Source organism: Tetrahymena thermophila, assembly GCF_000189635.1.
Source record: "Tetrahymena thermophila SB210 genomic scaffold scf_8254763, whole genome shotgun sequence".
NCBI classification, from domain to species: domain Eukaryota; phylum Ciliophora; class Oligohymenophorea; order Hymenostomatida; family Tetrahymenidae; genus Tetrahymena; species Tetrahymena thermophila.
The window spans coordinates 313,061-340,201 of NW_002476522.1; the positions used below are offsets into that span (position 1 = coordinate 313,061).

Sequence of the window (27,141 nt, forward strand, 5' to 3'; positions counted from 1 at the left end):
TTGAATTTTATTTTTAACTAATACTTGATACTTACTATCAATATACTATATATCTTAATTTTAAATATACTTTGTTTTTGTTTGTGTTTTTGTTTAATTTTTCAGAATTTTCTTTCTTCAATATAGTATCTATATATCTATCTATGGATCCATCTATCTATTAATCTATTTATTTATTTATTTTTCATGTTCAATACAATAATCCTAACCTTTATTTTATCATATATTAATTAAACATAATGAATAAGTCAGCAGTCCATTCATACATTTTATACAAAAAAAATATAATGAATGTTATTTCTTTGATGGAATACTGCAGATTTTAATTACCAAAAATTTTTCTTCATTATTTTTTACCTTAAATAAAATTAATTAAAACTGAGTATCCAATTATTCTTGCATTCATAGAATTTTTCTTTTTGTCATTGATTTTTAAGATAATCTTAAAATTAAAAAATTATTTTTAAAAAACAAACATAAATAATTTTTTTGTTTTTTTTACAAAGTTAAATTTAAATATGAATTTAAATTAATTGATTTTATTATTTAAATTTAATTTAATTTTTAATATTTAACAAACATATATTTTTTTTTAGTATTTCAAACAAATTTACATTTCTAAAATTTTAAAGTTAAAATAAAATATGAATTTAAATAAATAGATTTTATTATTTTAATTTAATTAAGAAGTTTATTTAATTAATATCGAATTTCAATTTGTCTTTCCAAAGTTTGTAAAGGAAAGGGCAGTAAAAGTACCACAAGAAATTCCAAAAGTGAGCATAACTACATTTACAAATCCTAGTTATTCTTTTAGAACTAACTCATCTTCTTTTAAGAGGGAAGGAGATAACTACATCAAAGCAGAAGTGCAAAAGCCAGTCAGAAAAGAAAAAATAATTATGTTTAAAACTATAAAATACGATTATCTAAAGAATATCTATTCATCTTCATAAGTATAGTATGCACTCAAAATAAAAAAAGCAATTAAGAGGAATCTAGACATGATCAAAGCTATTATGATCTTTAAATTGTAATACTTTTTAATTATTCCTGCAGCATATTTTCCTATTGTGTCTCCTACATTTGCAAAAGTTATTAAGAAAAGAGAATTCCAAGTGTTTGAAGACCATCCTAAATCTACCTTAAACACAGCTAAACCTGGAAACACTGTTTAAAGTTAAACAAAATGAAGCCAAATTAGCAATGGAATTGGGAAACCTGCCTTAAATGCTCTCCATATGAGACTAAAATACTCAGATTTTCCTCCCTGGTTATAAGAAGATTAGCTTTTTGTTGACCTTTTTTATATATTAATGTCTCCTAAATGAATTACTAACAATTATATTTAATTTTGACCTCAAATTCTAAATAGAATTTATCAAACTTTCAAAAAAAAAAATAAGTGTAAAATTGTCCATACAAACTTTTTAAAGCATTAAATGTTTAAGAATAAATTTATACTTCTAAATTAGAAGAGAATATTTTAAAAGCTAAAAATTATTGAAATTAAATAAATTAATTACGATTTTTCATATAAGTCATCATCAAGCAATTAGTGCTCTTGTTAATCATCTCCGATGTTATATTTTTTGTTGTAGTATTTATTAAAGAAAAATGCTGCAGTAGATATAAACAGTGCAGAAATTGAATAGTAAAAAATAGCACCTGTTTGAAGACTTGAAGGAAAAATCAATAACGAAATTGCATAAAAAAGATTCATAAGTAAACCAGAAAACCCATTATATGTCCAGTAAATAGCTGCCAATTTATGATGAACAACATTCGTTATGCTAACTACAGCGCCCTATAGTACTGCATTAAACATACCTAAAAAGAAAGACAGTGTCAAAACAAAAATAAAACCCATCAGAGTTTGGCTCATAAAGTAAGTTATCACGGGCAAAGTTGCTAAACAAATAATCATTCCAATCATAGACCCAATAACACAAACCTTTACATGGATATACTTTCTCAATTAAGGTAGAATAGCTCCAAAAAAGAAATTTGCAAACAATTAAGGGATTGGGAGTAAAAAGCTAATATCATAATTTTCAAACTAATCATCAAAGTATTGAAGAGAAGTAAGAACAGCATTCCAACCCAATACACCACTAACACCTAAAAAGGCGTAGTTCAATTTTTCTAAAAAATTAGGATCATTTTTTTAGTCTATTAATAGTAAAATGTCATTCATTTAAGCTTCTTTTTTTATGTATCCTTAATTTTTAATTGAATTATTTGCTTTGTTTTGTTGTATAATTTACTCAAATTATTAGTAAATTTGTAATATTTTGATAAATCTGAAATTAAAATCTCTGTTTTGAACAAATATTTAGGTATAAACTCAATATAAAATTAATCTTATATTTAAGTACATAGATTATGTATTTAAAAGATTTAATACAAAATTCATTTATTGCTTACATTTGTTTAAAATTAATACAAATAATAAACTTAATTAATCTTTTTAATTTTTGACTACAGCATTTCCTATTTTTTATTTTTAAATTTAACATCATATGAAAGAAAATGAATAAGGTACACAAAAGATTCACTTAATTTTATTTTTAAAGTTTTAGACTTGTAAAAAAATAAATCTAACGAAATTTAATTCTTATTATTATTTTTTAAAGACTAACTAAAAATATATATATATAAGATATGTTGATTGAGTTAATAATAAGGAAAATAAACACTATTGAAGTAAATAAACATAAATTTATTTCTTAAACACTTATTAAACTCTATTTTCTATTAATAAAATTTAATTCTAAATATTTATCTAATATAAATGTTTTTAGCAAAGAAAAAATCATCCTTAAACTGATTGTCCATATACAATATTTTAATTATTATTTTAGTCATGATTTATTGCGCCATCTATTAAAACACCTTAGTCTTAGAACTGATTTTATTCTTATTAATGATTGTTATCATTTTAATAATCCCCATCTATAGCAACATCTTAACCTTAGAAATATATTTATTGCTGATTTTAATTTGATAACAGCTATTGATTTAGATAATTACGATTTCTTTCTCTTCTTTCTTTTACTTTTCTGTATAAACAGTAGGAAATAACACCTATAATTAAAACTCCTCCTACTACAATAAGAGCAATTTACCATCCTTTAAGAGGATAATTTCTATAATCATCATCTGGATTAGCAACTGATAGAGTTAGACCTTTAAGTTTAAAAAAATTTAATTTAATGTATTTTTGATATTTACTCAATCAAATAAATAAATAAATAAATTTTAATCTTTTATCAAATTAAAAAAAATGGTAGAGGTATAAACTAGCAGCTATTAATTAATAATAATGTTTGGATTAATTTTTTGGGTTTGATATTTAATTATAAAAAATAATTTTGAAATTTTACCCTATTTCAAAATATTATATTTTATAAGAATAGATTCTAAAGCTAGTTTTTTTGAGTTTATTTTTGTAAAAGAATAAGTTAAATAAATTAATAATAGAATTAACTAAGTGCTTACCAATAGTAGCGTTATTATGAGTAAATATAGTAACATATCTTCTCATGAAAACGTTACCAAGAATAATTTACACGTCTGACAATTTATCTGGCATTCTTTTAATGCCAATTAAACATTCGTCTTAGATCTCTATATAGTAGAAAGATGAAGGAATAGAATATTATCTTTCGATTCCATCAGTGTCATTTAAAATAAAATTTATGTTGGGGAGTGAGGTACTACAACTTGTGTAATAATATTCACTCGATTTCTCATAAACTTTATAATTTTAAATCAAATATGTAAAAAATTATCTGTGCATATCACTGCTTAAGTAAATAAGTGATGCTCCAGAGTCAACAAGAGCAAAATTACTGTTAATGCTTAAATTATAGCTAAATTTTTCAAAATTAACTTATTTGACTGGGATCTACCATCTTTACAACTCTTTTTGAATTAACGTGACTGGATGAAAATAAATTTAGGAAGTGTCAGCTACTTTTTTAGGATCAAAACCTCCAAAAACTAGTTAAGAATCGCTCTTGCCAAATCCAAGATAAAAACTAAACATATCTTGTTAAATTATTCCGTTATTCTTCATATTAGTAACAAATGAGTTACCATTACCATTAATTAAATCATACATTCCTAAACCAAGTAGACAGTCATACTATTATAAAATTTAAAATTAAGTATTTTTTAGATAAACTCAGTTTTTATAGTCATTTTTTAAAAGTTTTTTACTTAACTATTTTAGAAGTCTTAGGTTTGTTATACTAAAACGAAGGACTACTAAACTTGCTAAAGTCCACAAACACCGACAGTAGTAGTTGCTATATAACCACTAATTTCTCCTGTTCCATATTATATAGAGTATTATTTTGTTGTTTAACTGCATCCATTTGAAGCAGAGCAATCATAGTGTACATTTAATCCCTATTTTTTATATTAGATAATTTAAGTTTATATTTAAAAAGATCACAATAGTTAATTTACCTAGCATTTACCACTCTAGACACAATCTTTACTAGGTATCCATAAGGTATCTGAACCTGTATCAAAATTAACCTTAAATGTTTGATTCTAACTCCCAACTTGAATAGTACCATAATAGTGTGCCAATTCATAGTTAACCAAAGAATTAACACTATATGATTGTAAAAAGCTTCTATTTTGCTTAACTGATTCATTATTGGCCTCCTATTTTGTCAGGGGAATATTTAATATATTTTAAAAAGTTATTTAAAAGCTTAGAGCCAAGCTTAACACAAATAAAAACCTCATTTTTTACTTAATTTTAGTTAGTGTTAAAGTATTCTTTAAATTAATTAGGTTTTCAAAGTTTTTATTTCTTAAATATATTTATTAAATTTGGAGTTTACTTGTGTTTTGCACCTATTAATATAAATTTCAATCGGTGATTTTGCTTTACTCTGATAAAAAACCATCAAAAATATTAACATTTAGATATTTTGTTGTTTTAGAATATATGTGGTAATTAGCCTTTGTTTTTTATTTTAATAAAGATTAAAATATCTAAATTTATAAAAGAATTAGATAAATCAATCATTTTAAGGAAACAAAAACAGTAAAAGTTATCATTTTTAAATAAACTAACTATATGGAAAAACCAAATACACATAATAAATAATTTTAGTTTTCAATTTTACACATATTATAAAAGTCTAAAAAATCATATTTAAAACTGCATGATAAAATAAAAATAAAAAAAGTTATTGACTAGATTAGTTGACATTTTAAGAAAGTTAAATTAATTTAATAGATATTAAGTTAAATATTTTTATCATTTATAATAGTTTAAAGCATATTATAATTAGGATGATATTAATGACATAACAAGCAGAATTTAAATTAAAACAAAAAAATACAAAGCAGAATTAATAATAAATAAATGGAAAAAAATAGTTTAGACCTAAAAGATGGTTACTAAATTTAACAATTAATTATTAAAAAAAAGCTGTAAATAATTTTCAAATAAATAGAATACAATTTTATTATTTTTTTTTTTTTATTAAAAGTTAAGCAAGCAAACATGCTTGAAGAATTTTATGAAGAAAAAAAATATTGAATAACTTAAAAAGTATTTTTTAATTAATGGTGATTAAAGTATATTCAAAATAAATGAAATAAAATTATTGATAAAAAAATAAATGAAATTAGTTGATATTTATATGAAAATTAATAATTTGATTGAATATTTAATTATTCGAAAGCAAAAAGAAGTTTACAAACAAATTATTTTTTTAGTGATGTAAACTCATTAAAAGGAATAAATATATCCAAATAATAAGATTTAAATTTGATAGAGGTATATTTTTTCTTTTTTTCGTATTTTTCTAGATTTAAAGATCATTATTTAAAGATTTAAAACATTTTTTGTTTTTTTATGTACTTTAAAATTAAGCTATAAATATGTCATAAGTTATCTTGGTAATCATAATTATTTTATATTATACCTTATTATTTTTTATTCTCAGATTTCAGATTTTAGCTTCAAATTACAAATGAAGAATCTTTATTTTAATTTTAATTTGAATCAACAATAGGATGTTTACTTGTGTTTTAAATGATTTCTTTACAATCTATGTTCTATTCTTTAATTAAAACACCATTTTTTAGCTTAGATTTATTTATTTTACATTGCTTGCAAAAACAAACTCCAAAAACTATCAATAGAATACTACAAAATATTGAAGCTTTTATTATACACAATGCTTAATCCATAGCACTTTAATGCTTTTATTGATTATAAACAGACTATGCAAATCATTTGATAAAAATTAATAATTTTATAAAAGATAAATCTATTATTTGAAACATTTATATTTATATAATATATTTAAATTTATTAATTTTTAAAGATTTTAAATTTTTTATTTTGAAAATATTAAAATTTAAATTTATTTCATAAAAAGTGGCATCTAAACCACTAAATTTTTGTATGGCATCTTGCTATACTTTATATTTGTTATAAAATTGAAAAAAAATGTAATTTCATACAATATTTAGAATAACATTCATTAAATTATATTCGATTATTAATATATTCATTAATCCTAATGTTTAAAAAAAAGAATAAGTTTTTGGTTTTTATTGTATTTATAACCTAAATTTATATCCTCTACTCTTATTATCAAACAAAAATTAATTTAATACCATAAATTCTTTAAGTGATTAATATCTTTCTATTTGAACCATTAAAATTTACATCAATTCATCATTTGTATATTATTAAGCTGTTTTAGAATTTATGGTGGTATTTTACTTTAATTTGAGGTGCTTTTTAATAAATTGTAACCTTAATTAGCAAGAATAAGAAAATATCTAAATAAAAAATTTATAAATTTTTCAAGGATGAAAAAGCATATAATCTATCTATCTAACTATTTATCCTTTAATATATAATATTAATAATATTTATAATTTCTTGATAAATATAAATTTCTTATTATTTATATAAATCTTAGATATTTTACAATCATTTTAATAAGCTTCTTTATTTTTAAACTAAAAATTCTTTACATATTAAACACATTTATTATTTACTTATTAGTTAATTTAGTTATTAATATAATTTTATCTAACAATGTAACAATTATGTATACAAAGTTAAGTCTTTAAAAACATTTCATTTTAAAATACCCCATATTTTTTATAAAAAAAGATAAGCTAATCACTTTCAGTAATATTGTTTTTAAATATCCTGCATAACTTTGATAAATTAAATATTAGGTTTATCATAAATTTTTCTCAATAATTATTATTATATTAAAAAAAAATTATCAAAAAGTGTTTGACATTTATTTATTTCTGTATAAAAATGTCTACCAATTAATTATTGAAAAGTCAAGCATATTAAATAATAAAAACAATCTTTTATTTGCTTTGTTTTAAAATATATATGCATGTAATTTACATAAAGATAAATCAAATATTCTTTTAATGCATAAAACAAACACTAACATAAAATATATCATAAATCAAGATTTGTATATTTGAGTTACTTGTATTCTTTGAGATTACACAGTTCGAAGCAAACATAAATTATATTTCTTAAACACTTGTTAAACTGTATTTTCTTTTAAGTAACTTTAATTCTAGATATTTATCTAATTTAAATATTTTTAGCAAATAAAAAATGAAAGAAATAATCATCCTTAAACTGGTTGCCCATATACAATATTTTAGTTATTATTTATTCCACCACCTATTAATACACCTTAGCCTTAGAAATAATTTTATTGTTATTAATAGTTGTTTTAATTTTAATAATTTCCGCCAATAGCCACACCTTAACCTTAGAAATAATTTTATTGTTGATTTTAATTTGATAACAGCTATTGATTTAGATAATTACGATTTCTTTCTCTTCTTTCTTTTGCTTTTCTGTATAAACAAAAAGAAACAACACCAATAATTAGTAGTCCTCCTATTACAATAAGAGCAATTTACCATCCTTCAAGAGGAGAATTTGTATAATCATCATCTGGATCAGCAACTGATAAAGTTAGACCTTTAAGTTTAAACAAATTTAATTTAAATATATTTATTTATTAACTAAGTGCTTACCAACAGTTTAGTTTTTATAACTAAATAAAGAAACATATCTTCTCATGAAAATGTCACCAAGAATAATTTATACGTCTGAGATACCTACTGAGGGGGGGAGACTTGAAATGCCAATTATGCATTAGCCTTAAGTCTTTATATAGTAAAAAGATGAAGGGATAGAATATTATCTTTAAATTCCATCTTTGTCATTTAAAATAAAATTTATGTTAGGGAGTGAGGTACTACAACTTGTATAATAGTATCCATCTTATGTCTAATAAACTTTATAATTTTAAATCAAATATGTAACAAATTATTTGTACATATCACTGTTTAAGAGAATAAGTGATGTTCCAGAGTCAACAATAGCAAAATTATTAACAGCATTTAAAGTATAGCTAAATGTCTTAAAATTAACTACTTAAACTCTGATCGACCATCTTTAATAACCTTATTAACCATATAATATGACTGGATGAAAGTAAATTTAGGAAGAGTCAGCTACTTTTTTTGGATCGAAACCTCCGAAAATTAGTTAAGAATCGCTCTTTCCAAATCCAAGATAAAAGCTAAACATTTCTTCTTAAATTATTCCGCTATTCTTCATATTAGTAACAAATGAGTTACCATTATCATTGTATGAATCATACAATCCCAAACCAAGTAGACCGTCTGCCTATTATAAAATATAAAATTAAGTATTTTTTAGATTAAATCAATTTTTTAAGTCATTTTTTAAATGTTTTTTACCTAAATATTTGAGAAGTCTTAGGCTAGTTATACTAAAAGGAAGGACTATTTAACTTGCTAAAGTCCACAAACTCCAACAGTAGTGGTTGCTATATAACCACTAACTTATCCTTTTCCATAGGAAAGAGTTTTCTGGGTTGCTGATAAGCTGCATCCATTTGAAGCAGAGCAATCATAATATCCATTTAATCCCTATTTTTATATTAGAAAATTTAATTTTATATTTAAAAAGATCACCATAGTTAGTTTACCTTGCAATTATAGTCACTCTAGATACAGTTTTTACTAGGAAGCCATAACTAATATGAACCTGTATCAAAAATGACCTTAAATGTTTGATTCTAACTCCCAACTTGAATAGTTCCATAGTAACTCATCTATTAATTATTAACCAAAGAATCAACGCTATACGATTATAAAAAGCTTCTATTTTGTTTAACAGATTCATTATTGGCCTCTTATTTTGCCAAGGGAATAGTTATCATATTTTAAAAACTTATTTAAAAGCTTAAAGCCAAGCTTAGCACTAATAAAAACCTCATTTTATACTGACTTACTTACTTAATTTTAGTTAGTATTAAAGTATACTTTAAATTAATTAAGTATTCAAAGCTCTATTTCTAATAAGAATATATATTAAATTTGGGGTTTACTTGTGCTGTGTACCTATTAATATAAATTTCAATCTGTGATCTTGCTTTTCTCTGATAAGCAAAAAAAATCACCTAAAATGTTAATTTTTGATATTTTGTTGTTTTAGAATCGATTTGGGAAACTTCATTTTTTATTTTTATAAAGATAAAAATATCTAAATAGAAAAAAGAAATAGATAAATTAATGATTTTAAGTAAAAGAAAATAGTCAAAATTATCATTTATAAATATGCTAGCAACTTACCAAAAGCAAATATACATAATAAATAATTTTAGTTTTCAATTTTATACATAGAATTAAAGTCTAAAAAATTATATTTAAAGCCTTAAGATAAAATAAAAGTAAAAAAATTTATTGACTAGATTAGTTGAAATTTTTAAGAATCTAAATTAATTTAATAATTATCAAAAACAAATAGATGTAATAGTAAGCAAGGAATTAATTTGAGTGTATATAAAATTATCATAAGACGAATTCGATTAAATAAGAATTTAAACTAATAGATTTTAATTTAATTATTTTTTTTTCATTTATAATAGCTTTAAGCATATTAAATTAGGATGATATTTATTATACAACAAGTAGAATTTTTATTAAGTTAAAAAAATACAAAGCAAAATTAAGAAATAATAATAAATAAATGGATAAAATTAGTTTAGATATAAAAAAGGGTTACTAAATTAAAAAAATAAGCAGTAAAGAATTTTCAATTAAATAGAATACAATTGTATTACTTTTTCTTTTTTATTAAAAGTAAAAGTTAAGCAAGCAACACGCTTGAAGAATTTTATTAAGAAAATAAAATATAATATAACTATAAACACACTTTGTAATTAATGTTGAATAAAGTAAATTAAAAGTACAAGAAATCAAATTATAGATAAAAAATAGATAAAATTAGTTGATATTTTTAAGAAAATTAATAAATTGATTGAATATTTAATTATACTAAAGCAATAAGAAGTTTACATACAATTTATTTTTTATTAAGTAAATTAAATTATATGCTTCTATTATTTTTGGTGATGTAAACTTGTTAAAAGAAATAAATATATCCAAGTAATAAGATTTAGATTTGATAGAGGTATATATATTTTTTGTTTATATAGTTTTTTTTTCTAGATTTAAAGATCATTTTTAAAAGAGTTAAAACATTTTTTGTTTTTTTATCTACTTTAATATAGCGATATAAAAATTTCATAAGTTATCTTGGTGATTATCATTATTTTCTTCTAGAACACATTATCCTTTTTTATTTTCAGATTTCAGATTTTAGCTACAAATTATAAATGAAGAATCATGATTTTGATTTTAATTTGTATTAAAAATTGGGTTTTTGATTGTGTTTTAATCGCTTTCTTTATTATCTGTATGTTATTCTTTAAGTAAAACACCATTTTTTAGCTTAGATTTATTTATTTTGCATTGCTTGTAAAAACAAACTCCAATAATAATCAGTAGAATACTACAACATATTGACACTATTATTATACATAATACTTAATCTAAAGGACTTTAATGCTTTTATTGATTTTAAACAGACTAGGCAAATCCTATTTAATAAAAATTAAAAATATTACATAAGACAAATAAATATATTATTGAAACAGTGATCTATAATATATTTAAATTTTTTCATTTTAAAGATTTTAGATTTTTTATTTTGTAAATATTTAATTTAAAATTTTAATTTTTTACTATTTTAGAAAATTTATTATTAATACATTTCATATAGTGTTTAAAATTTATAAATATCAAGTAAATTTAAATTAATCAAAATAATTAATTACCTATTGTTGAATTTGAAATTGTAAAAATTGAGACATATTTTTCAAGGAAAGATGTTCCCAGAATCATATTAAGATCTGGATTTTCTAATGATTTAATCATTAATTAGCATGTCTAGGTAGTATTATTTATATAATAATCCGATGTAAGATTATATATCCTGCTTGTACTATTAGAGTCAGGCAATGCGATTAAAATTGGAGGCATGATTTATTTACAGTCGACAAAATAATATCCTTAATTTTAAAATACTTTGTATTATTTTGTGAGATAATTCATCAAATCATTGAAAATGTCTTAGTTCAATCCAATAAATTAGTCTACTGAAGAAATTAGAATTTATTTTTATGTTGCATTTAAGCTAGCTGAATAAGATCCTATTTTTAATTCATCTCCTCTTACAGCCCATTGGAAGGTTTCATCTGTCTGATTTTTTGATATCACTTTATGATAATATATTTTTTTTTAATCCATTATTGAGGCTGGATCAAAACCTCCTAAAGTAATTTTAGAGCCTTCTTTTTAGTTCAAGAATAAAGAAAACATAGGCACTTTTATTTTTCCTTCAGATTGAATGATTGAAAGAAAAGATTCCTAGCTTTTGTTCTATGATTTTAACAATTACATTCCTATAACACCATCTACCTAAAAATAATTTTTGAAAAAAATAAAATATTTTTGTATTTAAACAATTTTATTATTTATTTATTTATTTATTTATTACTGGTAAATTTTCAAGATTTAAAATTTGATTTGCAGAATAGAATTGTGTGTTTTAAGATGTTAATCCAGAAATTTGTAATGTTGCGATTATTTATTATCCATACAATTGCCCACCAGAGTAATTGTAATTAGATAGTGCTTATTTATTATCTTGGTAACACATATCACTATAAATACAGAGATATGTCTTGTTAAATCCCTAATTATAATTAAAACAAAATATTTTAAAAGGTATGTAAAATAAAGTTTTGAGTTACTTGGCAAGAATCGCTTGTGCAAGAAGAGCTAGGAATCCAACTAAAAGAAGAAGTTGTGTCAAAGAAAACATCGAAGCTGTTATTTTTACCATTGCCTAATTGAATTTTTCCATAGTAAAACGACTAATTTGTATCACTTATAACATTTAAGTTGAGATTAGCGCTATCCTACTGTAAGCTTCTAAGTCTTTAAGAATTTAAGGCTTGGATTTCATTTTATTTTTTTGAGAAGCTAAGAGGAATTTGTAAAATCTATGCTTGACTAAGAGATAAGATTGTGATTAAAATGTATGTAAATAATTATTACATTTATAAGCTTTTTATTTATTTATATCTTTTTTTCTTTTATTTTACTGAGCAATTATTATTAATAATTTATTTATTTATTTTAAAAGCTCTAAAAATTTCAGTATTTATTATCAATTAATATTATCAAAATGCAGAACCTCTCCTCTTTTTATGACAAATCAATTTTCAAAATTTTTCTAATAATTAACAAATTAGTGAATACACTTTTACAATTTTTAATTAAAAGTACTTTTTAGGTTATGAAGTTTTATTAGAAACTTTTGCTTGCCAGATTCTTGAGTATAATAGAAATTATAATATATATATTTAAACTCTTTTCAATTTATTTTGAGAAATAAAATTGGATTTTGGATTACAAATATAAATTAAAAATACAGTATTTTCTGATTAGAAAAATTTAAGCAATTTATAAAAAATAAAATAGAAAAGAAGAAATAAATATAGTAACACAATTTCAATAGACAATATATTTATTTATTTATCTATCAAACTCCAAAAAACTAAATTTCTTATAAGTTTGTGAAAGTATTATTACTTCATTTTCCATGTTCTAGAACAAATTTATACAATTAAATATTTTTGAAAAAAATTGCAAGGTAGATTAATTTCATACAATATTTAGAATAACATACATTAAATTATATCCAATTGTTAATTTATTCATTAATTTTGATGTTTAAAAAAAAGGATAAGTTTTTGAAATTTAGTGTTCTGCTCTTATTATCAAACAAAAATTAATTAGAATACCTGAAGTTTTTTTTGTTATTCAGATATGTTTCTATTTGAAGCAATAAATAACATTAAATTTAAATTAATTCTGTATTTGCATATAATTAAGCTGTATTAGGATTGTTGGTGGTATTTTGTTTTAATTGCGGCGCTTTTAAATAAATTGTAACCTTAATTAGCAAGAAAAATAAAATATCTTAACAAAAAATTGATATATTTATCAGGGATGAAAAAAAAACCTTTATTAAATAAATTATGAGATAAATTAAAAAAGGATAAAAAAGCATATAATCTATCTATCTATTTATCCTTTAATATATCATGTGAATAATATTTATAACTTCTTGGTAAATATGCATTTCTTATTATTAATATAAATCTTAGATATTTTACAATCATTTTAATAGGCTGCTAAAAATTTTTCACATAATGAAACCATTTATTTATTAATTAATTTTTATTTATATTATTTTATCTATCAGTTTAGCAGTTATGTATACAAAGTTAAGCCTTTTTAAAAAGTCTTCATTTTAAAATACCCCATATTGTTATAAAAATGATAAACTAATCACATCACTTTCAGAAATGTTGTTTTTAAATATCCTGCTTAACTTTGATAAATTATATATTAGGATTATCATAAATTTTTCTCTATAATTATTATTTATATTAAACAACAAATTATTAAAAAGTGATTGACATTTATTTCTGTATAAAAAGTGTCAACCAATTTATAATTGAAAATTCAAGCATATTAAATAATAAAAACAATCTTTTATTTATTTTATATTAAAATTTTCCATTTAATTTACATAAAGATAAATCAAATATTCTTTTAATGATAAACACACTTACATAAAATATATATATCATCAATCAAGATTTGTTATTTGAATTACATGTATTTTTTGAGATTACACAGTTATAATTAGATTAAAAATCAGATGAAAAAAAATTTATTTGAAGTAACTATCATAATTTTTCTCCTTTTACAATTATTTACATTATAAAAAAACTATTAAAAAGTATTTTTCATTTATTTTTGTATAAAAAATGTCTACCGATTAATTATTGAAAAGTAATACATATTTAATAATAAAAATAATCTTTTATTTGTTTTATATTATAATATGCAATTTTACACGAATATAAATCAAATATTCTTTTAATGCTTAACAAACATTCTTACATAAAATATAATCAAAATGCGTATTTTAGAGTTACATATATTCTTTGAGATTACAAAGTTCTAATCAAATCAAATCAATCAGATGACAAAAATTTTTTTAAAAGTTACTCATCTAATTTATAAAAGCTTATTTTCGAAATTAAAATATAAGCCCCTTAATTACTTTCTACTTGTCTCAATCAAGATTTCGAAACCCTTTTTTTTTTAAGTAATTAAATTAAATAATTTGTCATTTTTAATTTGTAAATAAAAAAGCTTAGGAAGATAATTATGGTTGGTTGGTTGTATCTAAGTGTAAAACAATTAATTTGAAATTTAATCACCATTAATTTTCCAAATTAAGGCTAATAAATACTTTGTTAATTTGTTAAGTAAATAAAAATTTTTTTTTACAGGGGTAAAGTTCCTTCCTATCTTACTATTTATCTTAATTAATGATAACTTACATTATTGTGAGCAAATAAAATTAAAAGAAGCCAGAATAAATGAATGACATCAAATTAAATTTAAATAAATAAAAATTTTATCATATTTTTTTTCTTCGAATTTTGTATTAACATGTATTAATGAAAAGTAGTTGAGTAATTTGTTTTAGATAAATAAAAAGTAGTGTCATTTCAATTCATGTTTAGAAAAAATCGCTTTATTCAATTCATCTAAAAGATTTTGATTCGCTAAATATATATTTAATAAACAAGTAAATAAGTTATTTTTTAGGCTATATTATGATACTGCCTAGATATATTGGAATCTTATTCAAATGCTATTCAATTTTATTCACTTTTATCTTTAAATAATAATTAATTATTTATATTGCAAAATTATTTCAACCATTTATTTATTATTCTTTTATAACAAACACAATTGAAAATTCATGATAAAAATAATATACTTTTTTTATGAATTTCTGGAAATAAAATTTGGGATATTGATTGATTAATAAAAAAAATTTCAAGTATAAAATTATGAACAATAACGAGCGAAGGCTTTTAGCTAAAAAATATAAAGAAGGTATAAAGACAAATAATGATTGATATAAAATAAAATAATGATATAATTAATATTAAATGATAGCCAAGCATTTACTACCACTTTATTTAATTGACTAGCATAAGAATATTTCAAAAATTGTTATTATTGGAAATTTCATACTTAGAGGTAGAAGTTACTTATTTGGAACTAGTTGAAGTAGAAGTTACTATTTTCTAAGTTGATATTTATTAAGAACTAACTACCTATTTGGAGGAAGTGACGGTAGAAGAGCTAAAATTTCCTGTTTATATAGTAACATTTCCATTTGTTTTGCTACTAACAACTTGGTTACTTGTATTCATTACTGCTAAGTTAGTTGAAACATTTTAGTTTTTGTTACTAACAACTTAATTACTGGTATTCATTACTGATAAGTTAGTTGAGATATTATTAGCAGAGCTTGCATTTGCTTTATTGTTGCTATTGTTAAAGTTGCTTTATCTTTTTGAATAAGTTATAATGTCACCATTTGAATCTGTTGAGAAATCTCTGTCTTTGTTTGACCTCCACTTTCTATATAAGAAGAACAATATAAGTGCAACAATAATAATACAAGCGATGACTATTAATGCAATAGCCCAGCCAGGAAGAGAAGAAGATCCTGATGATGAGTTAACAGATGCTAAAGAAAAACCTACCAAATAAATAATATAAAAGTTATATAAATATATTCATTTAATAATTTATTTTTTACCTATTGTTGCATTATTCATGCTAAATATTGAGACATATTTCTGAAGGAATGGAGTTCCTAAGACAATCTTAACTGTTTGCTGATATCCTAGATCAGCAATCATTAAAAAACATGTATCAGATTATTTATTTATGAAATAATCTGAAGTCAAGTTGTAAATCTGCATATTGCCATTATTATCAGGTAAATAAAGTACAAAATTGGGAAATTTCTGACTACATGGCAAAGTATACTAGCTTCCTTGCTTTTATACTTTTAAATTATTAATAAAGTACCTCATTAAGTTAACAAAGATATCTTCGCTTACTTTAATATAAGAATCAGCTGTTGAAACTTATACTAAATTATATCCTTATAAAAAGTATTAAGAAAAGTTGCCAACTACTAATTATGAGCCTCTAACAACCCATTACTGAGTATTGTCATTATTTCCATTCATAACTACATTATGGTAGTTAATATTACTTACATTTTATACTGAAGAAGCATCAAATCCTCCAACTGTAAGCTAGGGAGTAGAGCCAAAGTAGAAAGAAAACATATTTTATTAGATATTACCATTTTTAAATAAATTAGCAACATAAGAATTTCCATTTGGTTTGTAAAAGCTAAACATTTACATACCTAACACTCCTTCTGCCTATTTATTAAAATTAAATTTAATTTATTTCAAACAGATATTTAGTTATTAACAAAGTAATTAGTATTTGCTAATATTTGTTAAAGATATATATATATCAAAAATTTACAAAAATTAATTTAATTACTTATAAATATGTGAAATTGCTTATAGATAGGACTTAAATGAAATTGTGGCTAATGGCTTTTTAGCCAGCGAAACTTGTTAAAACATCTATACTTTGACCTGTTAGAGTACCATTTTTATAGTTATATTAATTCAATAACTACTATCCTGCAGTACATCCATCAGTCGAAGTACAATTATAAGTTTTTGAGAAGCTCTTTGATTTATTTAATAAAAAAAGATTAAACTTTAATAATTATGGTTTAGCTTGAATGCTTTTATTATTGTATATGAAGAATTTATACCTAGCAGTTATTATTGCCAATGCAGTAAACGCTGGGTATCCACGAAATTGAAGTTGTGGTATCGAACAATAAGGAAAAGGACTATTCTTGGCTTCCAATCTTGACTGTTCCTACATAATATAAGCTACTTTGCTTTGAAAATTATTATTTGGGAGTAGAACCTTGTTCTAGATTTCTCATATAAGCATGATTACTAAGCTTAGGTTCTTCAATCCTTACAGCCTAAAGAGGAATTTTAATTAACTCAGCTGCGTAAACTTCTAATATGGTTGCAAAAGTAAAAATTGCAAATAGAACTTTCATAATATCTACTTTTTTATTTATTATTTTTGATCAATTATTTGCTTTTTTGAATCTAAATTAATTTTTGGTATCACTTCTATCTAGACTCTATTTAAAATATTAAATTAAATAGACTTATCTGCCAAAATAGATTTTTTGTTTGTTAGTTTGTCATATTTGTAATTAGAATACTTAGATAGAGTAGCAAATAATTTCGTTTATTTTTTTAATAAATCAATTAAAATTGAGAATTTCTCAAGCATATTTTATTTTCTCAATATAAATTTTACTTAAAATTCTGTAGATTTATGTCATAGAATTGCACAAATACTAACAAATAAGGTCAATGAATTTGGATATTACACTAAATTTAATCAGCTATCCAACTTAACATATTAAGTAAAATTTTATTTTCTCAAAATTTACTAATTCATCTCCTTCAATTTATAAAAAAATGTAAAATCTAATTTTATGAATTGACAACTCAAGTATCTAATAAATAATACTAAATTTATCATATTAGAATAAAAGATAAATTAAATTTTCGCAAAAAATGAACTAAAGTTATTCATTTTAAAATATTTTTATAACCTCGAACATTTTTAAATGAAATTAAATGTTTTATTATCCCTTAAAAATAATTTTTTTATGATTAAAAAGTTGATTAAAAATAGAAAAAAAGTGATTATTACAACCACTAGTTTAATCATATTTCAAAATTATGAGAAACTAAAATGATTATTATTTTCTCCTTATAAATTTCAAGAGCTAAAAGATTTATTTAATCTCCATCCATGCTCTCAATTATTGAAAATTTACAAAAGCATTAAAAAATATCTAAAATATTTAATAAATTTATTCTCAATTTTCTAAATAATCTAAAAGAAGGTGATTATTGTATTCTTTTTAAAATTAGAATAAGCAAAATATAACTATAGATAGATAGATTACTTACAATAAAAAAATAGTATTACGATATATGAATTAGTAAAATATTATATAGAATAAGTTTGAATAAGGTAAAACTGTCAAAAAACAATAACTGTATTAAAAACTAAATGTTTATTAAATAAATATTAGTTAGATAATTAATTACACAAATCAATTTTTTTTTAATTTAATTTTTATTTATCTTAAAAAAAAGAAAATCCGAATAATTTAAAGATAAATAGCAATAGAATCAATATATTTCAACTTTTTCTATTTAATCTTTTGCTTTTTAAAATTTTATATTAAATTTAATAAAGAAATAATTATTATTTTGTGATATATTTTGAGATATTTAAATATAATTTTGCAAATAAATCTTTATATGATCAAAAAATGATTAGTTTTGCAAAATAATTAATTTTTTATTTTTATTAAATGGTAGTATTGCTAATATTAATTTCATTTGATTTCTTTCATATTTTTTTAACAGAGTTTTAATAAAAATATAATTGTTAAATCAAATATCTTACAATATTAATACTTCTTTTTATTAATTTAATTGTTGTAAGTAAATACTAAGATAAAATATAATTATAATTTTTTGAAATTTATCGTTAAAGCCATTTTTTTATTATATTTAAATCTGATTTCTATAATATCTTATACATTATTTTTAATATATTTCAGCAATGTTTAAATAATACAAAAAATAAAAATTTTCTTAATTTTTTAAAATTAATTTAAAAGAATAAAAATGATATTTTTAATTTATTTAATTAGATATATAATTCAACATATTTTAATTAAATGATTATCATTTATAAAATTATCATATATTTTAATAATTTAATTTTTTGTTGCGTTTAACTGAGTAACTAAATTTATGCTAAAAGATATTTATTCTCTTAATAATTTTAATTTTGATAAAGTTAATTTAAAAATTAAATAAATAGTATGATAAGATGCTATGCAATTTCTGAAAATAAAAGAATAATTTTAGTTTATTTATTTTATTGGTTAAAAGTATATTTATTTATTGAATCAGAAAGAGATGCTTTTTGCAAAAATATAAATTATTTAGCAAGTAAAAAAATTAAAAAAAAGAGCCACTTGGCGGGATTGAACCGCCGACCTTTCGCTTACTAGGCGAATGCTCTAACCACTGAGCTAAAGCGGCGAACTTGAAAGTATTACAATGACTCATAAAATATAGTTGAAAGTAATGGTATTGATTTTGTTTAATTGGGTATTTATATTTTCATTATAAATTTGAAAGTTGTAACCATTCATTAAATTTGTATTTAAATATTTTAATGAAATAATTATTTTCTAAAATAAAACTATTTTTAGTCATCTAATTCACTCATTTATTAATTTATTTACTTATTTACTTACTTACTCGTTATTTGATAAAAAAAAATTTATTTTTTGTAAAATCGCATATTTTATCAGAATTCATTTATATGAATTAATTTATTTTTCTTACTCAATTTTCAAAATTAAAAACTCATTTTTACCTGAAACGTGTTTTAGACATAAGTAAATTAATTAAATAATAATTTACTAAACATATCAAAATAAATCAGATTTAATCTTTTCTCCTTTAATTATTTAGAAAAGTTCTAAACTTTAATATAAAGGACTAAGTTTTAATAAATCTATTTCTAAAATTGATAAATTATGATACATTTTTAAGCATTACTTAAAATTAATTCAAAGTCAAATTATCTATGCGTGAAATCGGTTTAAAAACAGAATAACATTAATTTATAAGCTAATCTTTAAAATTGAAAAGATCAAATCTATAAAATAGTATAAATAATTAAATTATACAAAGATTAAATAAAACAAATCGTTAATCCATGAAATTAGATAATAAAGCTATGCAGTAGCCTGATATTGAAAAATAGATTAAGAGTTAAAGAAACTAAGAGGAAGCAAAAATGACTGAAAGTCAAACATACGAAAACTAGTATGATTGGAGGTAAGGTTATAGCCTTGTTAGTAGAATTTTAATGATGAATCTGTTAAGCATATCAATGAACATTAAAAGAGTTCTTAAAAAAGGCTTAAACATAAATCTCGTAAACCTTTAGAAGTTGAATGAAGATGAGAAATGTGAAACTACTTCTAAGAAATTCCTTGAAAATTTGGAGAAATATCAATCTGAAAGACCTCTCAAAGTAATTAATTTTCATTCATTTTTTTATTATATTTATTTAAACATTTTTTTTATTAAATAGCCTTACATTGTCTTTAAATCGCTTATATCTGTATTCAAGCTTAAGTGCTTGACTGTAATATTCTTTTCAATTCTTGATGCATCTTTTGAGATTTTTAACTCTGTTGCGCTTAACTTTTGCATTCAAAGTTTGGTAGATAATGATAAAGGAATGGCTTATGGCTGGGCAGGTATTATGATGGGTTCTATGTTTATTTCGAATTTACTTAGATGCTATAGCTGGTCTTTGGGCTTCAATATGAATTCTCAACTAAGAGCTGCAGTTATAAACTCTATCTATTTAAAGATCAGTAAGTTAAGCAATTTCGCAGTAAGGTCCGCTAATTTAGGAAAAGTTATTAACCTAGTTTCAAGCGATATGAATACAACTGAGTTGAAATTTATATATCTATTTCAGATGATTATTGGAGTTTACACTATCACTATTGCTTTGATTGTTTTGGCATTTAGACTTGGTCCTTTAGGTAATTTATTCATATTTATTTATAAATTTATAATTAACTAAATATTTATTAATATTTAAAAAGGTATGTTGAGTATTGCATTTTTGATCATCATTCTTCCTATTCAATCTTTGATTGGAAAAGTAGCATCTAGATACACTTCGAAAAGAGTTTAGAAAAGTGACGAGAGGATCAAATTAATTAATGAAATTATTGAAGGCATTAGAATTATCAAAATTTATGGATGGGAAGAAGCAATGAAGAACATTATTAACAAAATAAGGTCTGAAGAAGTTTAGCTAAACATAAAAGCCTATTTTTTTTAGTTTGTTGAAAGAGCTATGTCCTCCTCTGTTGTTTTATTTAGTCTAAGTTTAACTTTTATCATAATTTACTATCAAGGAAGCTATACTTTAAATCTCGCTAATATCTTCTCAACCATATAGACTCTTTCCTATTTGAAAATCAATGTGGTTTAATTTTACGGTTAAGGATTTTCTTACATATTTGAATTGTAAATATTCTTGAAGAGATTCATAGATATCTTCAATATCAAAGATATCACTTAACAAAAGTTAGATTGCTCTTTGGAAAATGTTTAAAAGATATAACCCAATGAGATCGCTAGGTTTGATAAGTTTTTTTCATTCTGGAAAACTCCTTCTTTTCAAATAAAGCAAAAGACAAATAATTAAATTCCTTCAATCTATAATACCTAGGCTGCAATATAAGAATCAGAGTCTCTTTCACTAGAAGAAATTAAACCAACGCTAAAAAATCTCTCATTTAGCATTAATAAAGGAGAGTTATTAGCAGTAGTTGGAAAAGTTGGCTGTGGAAAAACCACATTACTTTAAATATTTCTCAACGAAATACCACATTTTAAGGGATACTATGAAGTATAGAAACTAAATGAATAAGGTAATCCCTTAAAAATTTCTTATGTTGAGTAAGAACCATACATTTTTTCTGGTACAGTGAGAGAAAATATTTTGTTTGGCTCTTAATACGATAAGCAATGGTATGATCATGTTGCTAAAAACTGTTGCCTGTTATAAGACTTTAATTAAATGGATTAAGGAGATTTAACAGTTATAGGAGAAAGAGGAGTTAATCTAAGCGGGGGATAGAAGGCTAGAATTTGCTTGGCAAGAGCCGTTTACAGTAAATCTGATTTGTACCTTTTAGATGATCCTCTGAGTGCTGTTGATTCAAAAGTCGCAAAAGAATTATTTTATTCTTGTATTAAAGGTGTTTTAAAAAATAAGACTGTCATTTTAGTAACACATTAAATTCATTTCACAAGAGGCTGTGACAGAGTAGTCATTCTTGATGAAAGTGGATCTCTGAGGCGAATTGGTAATTTTGATGAGCTACATTAAGATCTTAAGACACTAACAGCAGGTTAACTCAAGTTTGAAAACGTAGCTGTCAGTCAATCAATAAACTAAAAAGAATATAATTAGAATTAAAAAATATTAGCAGCAGAAGATTCTAACAAAAATTAGCATTAATCTAATGAATCTAATCAAAAAGAGTAAAACAGTGATGATGAATAGGATGAAATATAATTAGAAGAAAAACCAAAATAAAATTAATAAGTAAAACCTGAGAATGTTAATGTTACAACTAAAACTTACATGAAATATTTGTCTTTGATTAACAAAACCTTTTTCTTATTCCCTTTATGGCTTTTTATATTCTTTGCATGCGCAGAATGTGCTTTCACAACTTTTAATAGATCTTTAGGATATTACAATGATACTGCTGATGATTCGAAAAAGAAGTTGTTTGGATTTTGGATAGGATTTGCTTTTCTATACATGCTTCTCAATGGTATAAAATATATGATTTTATCTTTTGGTATTTAAAGAGGAAACAGAAGCCTTCATAAAAACATGCTTCTATCTCTTGTAAGAGCTCCTGCTTTGTTCTTTGACAGAACTTCAAGTGGAAATTTAATGAATAAATTTTCAAACGACATGAGTTTACTTGATAACTTATTGCCATTTTGTTCTTGTGATTCTATTGAAATATTTTCTACCTTTTTAAACTTGATGATTACTTGTATTGTTTTTAATTACTACACAGTCATTCCCTCAATTATTGAAGGCATGTTCCTCGTCTTTTTCATGATGTACGCTAAAGACATTATAGTAAAAGTAAGATAGCTAGATCTGTAACAAAAAACTCCTGTTTTTTCCCACTTTAGCTCCACTCTTTAAGGTGTCATAACTATCAAAGTTTATGGATAAAACAACGCTTTTATTTAAAAAATGAATACTCTATGCAATAACAGTTTAAGAGCCAATATGACTTTTTGGCTTTCAAGTAGATTTTTTGGAGGATATATTTAATCAATAGCAATTATTTGTGCAACAATCGGAGTTTTTATTATAATTTCTATCCCAGATTAAGATGCAAGCATATAAGCCCAGTCATTAACTTACTTTATGCTTATGATAGATGCCATTTAATGGTGTTTAAGATAAATGATAACAACAGATTCTGTCATGAATTCATATGAAAGAACTTCTTTACTTATCAACTAACCTTCAGAAGCACCCTTAACTACTGAGTTTGATAAGAGTTTGAGCAAATAATAGCAAAAAGCAACACATTGGCCTTAAAAGGGTTAAATAGAATTTAAAAATGTTATTATGAAATATTCTAAAGAGCTTAATCCTGTTTTAAAAGGTTTGAACTTTAATGTGTCTCATGGTCAAAAAATTGGATGCGTTGGAAGAACTGGAGCTGGAAAGTCCTCAATTTTACAAGCTCTCTTCAGATTAACAGAATCTGAGACAGGCTCATAAATCACGGTAGATGGAGTAGATATTTCGAAGTTAGGCTTACATAAACTTAGATAAAATATATCGATTATTCCCCAAATACCATTTGTTTTTGGTGGAACAATAAGAAGAAATCTCGATCCATTAAATGAATATACTGATGAACAAATATGGGAAGCCTTAAGATGTGTTGAATTAGATAAATATATTCTTTAGAAGTGTAAAGATGGCATAAATACTGATATGACTGTCGCTTCAAGTGTTTTTTCTGTTGGGCAAAAGCAATTGGTTTGCTTAGCCAGAGCTTTACTAAAATAAAACAAAATGCTAGTACTAGATGAGGCAACTGCTAACGTAGACATGGAAACTGATAATTTTATATAAAAGACTATAAGAGATAAATTTGAAGACTGTACAGTACTAACAATAGCTCATAGATTAAACACTATTGCAGATTATGATAAAGTAATTGTTTTAAGTGATGGAGTTGTAGCTGAGTATGATACTCCTTTCAACTTATTAGCGAACAGTGACAGTGACTAAGAAATAACCAAAAACACAATCTTTGCTTAAATGGTAAAAAATACAGGTAAGAATAACTCTGAAAACATCTTTTAAATGGCCAAAACAAAATATTTGAAAAAGCAGTTAAATAAAAATTGAATTAAATAGCCTAAAAATATATATATATATATATATATAATTATAATTAGATTAATATTGAAAGTAGCTAAAAAAACAAATTTATAAAAGCTATTTTTGTGTTTGTAAATACAATACCTTAACTATTTTGAAATTACAAATCTTAAATATAGAGAACATAGATATTAAAAAATATAAAATTTTTATTTATGTAAACAAATATTATACATAAAAATATTGATAAAACTTAGATATCAGTTTTTATTAGAAATTCAAAATTAAAAAAAATTTTATTGTATAAATTTAATTTTAAAAAAGAATTGATGTAAGCAAGCTATCTACCAGATTTAAATAATTTATATCAAATATTTTTCATGTAATACAATTCAAATCGCACAAGAGTTTTTTAGGAAATAATACTTTTAAAATAAGAAGATAAAGTAAATTTTATTTAGTCTTTAGAAAACAATATGGATCTAAAATTTAGAGAAAATGGATATTTTTTTTAATTTTTATTTATTTAAACAAATTTTTTTTAACATAAAAATATTGAGAAAATTTATATTTCAGTTTTTATTAGTTAGATATTCAAAGTTTAAAAAAAATTTATTGTATAAATTTAATTTTAAAAAAGAATTGATACAAGCTATATATCTGATTTAAATAATTTATATCAAATACTTTTCATGTAATGCCATTCAAATCTCACTAGAGTTTTTTACCAAATAATGCTTTTAAAATTAGAAGATGAAGTAAATTTTTTTATTTTTTAAAAAACAAAATGAATCTATTTTTAATGAAACAAAAACCTAAAAGTTCATAAATTTTTTATTATTTTTAATAGTGAATAACAAACATATATTTGCAATCAATTTGTAAATTTTGAAGAAAACTCACAATTTATTATATTAAGGATAATCTATATATCCCTAAGGTCCTTGAGAGTAGAAAGTATTATGATCCGTTATATTGTTAATCTCATAATCATTATCGTATCTTATAGGAAGATCAGGATTTGATATACTTAGCTTTCCAAAAGAAATAGCATCAGCTATTTTGTCATTAATTAAAATTTCAGCTTCTTTGATGTTAATACCGTCATTAGCTACAATATTGCCTGAGTAATACTGTCTTAGTGTTTTGAAAAAATTTGGGATCTAAAGTTCAGGGTGTATATATGCTTCTTCTACTGGAGCTGATAAATCAAATTTACCAAACCTCCTTAGCTCTACAAAAGACAAATTTCTCTTTTCTAATTCAATAAATAAATGCTTCATTAGATCTAAGGGATTGCTATCGTACATTTAGTTATATCGACCAACAGGACTAAAGCGAATAGACACTCTGCCATTACCAAAAACAGAAATTAACTCATCTATAATTTCTAAACAAAATTTGCATCTATTTGGAATACTTCCTCCATATTCATCTGTTCTCAAATTTGAACTCTCTCTTAAAAATTAATCTACTAAAAAGCCGTTTGCTGCATGGAGTTAAATAGCATCAAATCCAGATTATTTAGCTAAAACTGCAGATTATTAGAAATCTTTCACAATTTACTTAATTTCTTGTATAGTTAGTTCTTCAGGAGCTTCATAAATTTCATTGTTAGCAAACTTATTTTTACCATTAATCTTAATAGGACTTGGTGCTACTGGAGGGCTTCCCATACTTGAAATATTAGTTCTTCCTCCATGTGAAATTTATAAACAGATTAATCCTCCTTACTGATGAACACTGTCTACTATTTTCCTCCATTACAGTGATTATTATTCGTTTATTAGGTATGGAAAATAACCTTTCATTTAATGAGTCATAACAGTTTCAGTTATTTATAATCCAAATGAGGCTCTTTACGAATAGTAGATATTCATTAAGTTATTTGCTAATCCCGTATCAAGATCAGATCTTAACCTTGTTAAAGGAGCTTGAATAAATCTATTTTTCAATTTTAAATCACCAAATTAAACAGGAGAAGATAAAATTTTATTTGGAATACTTTATTGATTCATATTTTGTTTTTTTTTTAATGGAATTCCTATTATTTTATTTTTAAGCTTTAGAAATTAATTATAAAATCTAAAAAATAAGTAAGACACCATTCAAATTTAAAAGTTCAAATTATAACTTATTATTGTCTACAATGTAGAGACTTTAAATGAATTTATTATTATCTCTTTAGTGAAAAGGTATTTAATCTAATAAAATAGAGTGGATATTCCTTCTATAATTAAAAATCAAGCAATTTTTTGATAGCATTACCTAAAATATATACTAACATATGTGCATTAAGTTTAAATAAATTATAGACATTGTTCCATAAATTTTTATGGCTACTTATTTATTTAAAATAAATGAAATGCGTCTATAAAAATTTCTAGATAAATATCTTGTTCAAAACAGTTTTAAAAAAGGCAAAATGTCTATTTTAAATAAATTAAATTTTGAAATAGATTCAATCTTTTAATCAAAGTAAATTTAATTTAATTTTTGTGTCTACATTTTAAGACAATAACTTTTATGGGTTTTATCTACATATTATATAAAATGAGTTGATTGAGTTATCTTTTTTTGAATTATTTA

General features: G+C 22.6%; 7 protein-coding genes across 7 annotated transcripts; 1 reads left to right on the forward strand and 6 right to left on the reverse strand. All coding sequences in view use genetic code 6, as the record gives it.

The window, feature by feature from the left end:
• Positions 1-712: 712 nt before the first annotated feature.
• Positions 713-2,197, reverse strand: TTHERM_00561500 (nucleoside transporter family protein; the record flags this gene model as incomplete). The annotated part of the gene is made up of 2 exons (XM_001010204.1): positions 713-1,301; positions 1,527-2,197. The coding sequence occupies 2 exons, from the start codon at positions 2,195-2,197 to the stop codon at positions 713-715; spliced, it is 1,260 nt and encodes a 419-aa protein (XP_001010204.1).
• A 618-nt stretch (positions 2,198-2,815) lies between these two features.
• TTHERM_00561510 (eukaryotic aspartyl protease) lies at positions 2,816-4,764 on the reverse strand (the record flags this gene model as incomplete). The annotated part of the gene is made up of 4 exons (XM_001010205.1): positions 2,816-3,189; positions 3,502-4,150; positions 4,225-4,416; positions 4,477-4,764. 4 exons carry the CDS (start codon positions 4,762-4,764, stop codon positions 2,816-2,818), a joined length of 1,503 nt encoding a protein of 500 aa, XP_001010205.1.
• A 2,888-nt stretch (positions 4,765-7,652) lies between these two features.
• Positions 7,653-9,416, reverse strand: TTHERM_00561530 (eukaryotic aspartyl protease; the record flags this gene model as incomplete). The annotated part of the gene is made up of 4 exons (XM_001010207.2): positions 9,054-9,416; positions 8,803-8,994; positions 8,071-8,728; positions 7,653-8,014 (listed from the first exon to the last, which is right to left on the reverse strand). Exons 1-4 carry the CDS (start codon positions 9,342-9,344, stop codon positions 7,653-7,655), a joined length of 1,503 nt encoding a protein of 500 aa, XP_001010207.2. The 5' UTR covers positions 9,345-9,416.
• Positions 9,417-10,653: 1,237 nt separating this feature from the next.
• On the reverse strand, positions 10,654-12,533 carry TTHERM_00561540 (eukaryotic aspartyl protease; the record flags this gene model as incomplete). Its single annotated transcript, XM_001010208.1, has 4 exons — positions 10,654-11,009; positions 11,247-11,889; positions 11,969-12,166; positions 12,225-12,533. The coding sequence occupies 4 exons, from the start codon at positions 12,531-12,533 to the stop codon at positions 10,654-10,656; spliced, it is 1,506 nt and encodes a 501-aa protein (XP_001010208.1).
• Positions 12,534-15,572: 3,039 nt separating this feature from the next.
• Positions 15,573-17,057, reverse strand: TTHERM_00561550 (eukaryotic aspartyl protease family protein, putative; the record flags this gene model as incomplete). The annotated part of the gene is made up of 2 exons (XM_001010209.2): positions 15,573-16,117; positions 16,178-17,057. The coding sequence occupies 2 exons, from the start codon at positions 17,055-17,057 to the stop codon at positions 15,573-15,575; spliced, it is 1,425 nt and encodes a 474-aa protein (XP_001010209.2).
• Positions 17,058-20,301: 3,244 nt separating this feature from the next.
• On the forward strand, positions 20,302-24,579 carry TTHERM_00561570 (ABC transporter family protein; the record flags this gene model as incomplete). Its single annotated transcript, XM_001010210.1, has 3 exons — positions 20,302-20,622; positions 20,683-21,145; positions 21,209-24,579. 3 exons carry the CDS (start codon positions 20,302-20,304, stop codon positions 24,577-24,579), a joined length of 4,155 nt encoding a protein of 1,384 aa, XP_001010210.1.
• An 872-nt stretch (positions 24,580-25,451) lies between these two features.
• On the reverse strand, positions 25,452-26,570 carry TTHERM_00561580 (FAD/FMN-binding family oxidoreductase; the record flags this gene model as incomplete). The annotated part of the gene is made up of 1 exon (XM_001010211.1): positions 25,452-26,570. One exon carries the CDS (start codon positions 26,568-26,570, stop codon positions 25,452-25,454), a length of 1,119 nt encoding a protein of 372 aa, XP_001010211.1.
• Positions 26,571-27,141: the final 571 nt, after the last annotated feature.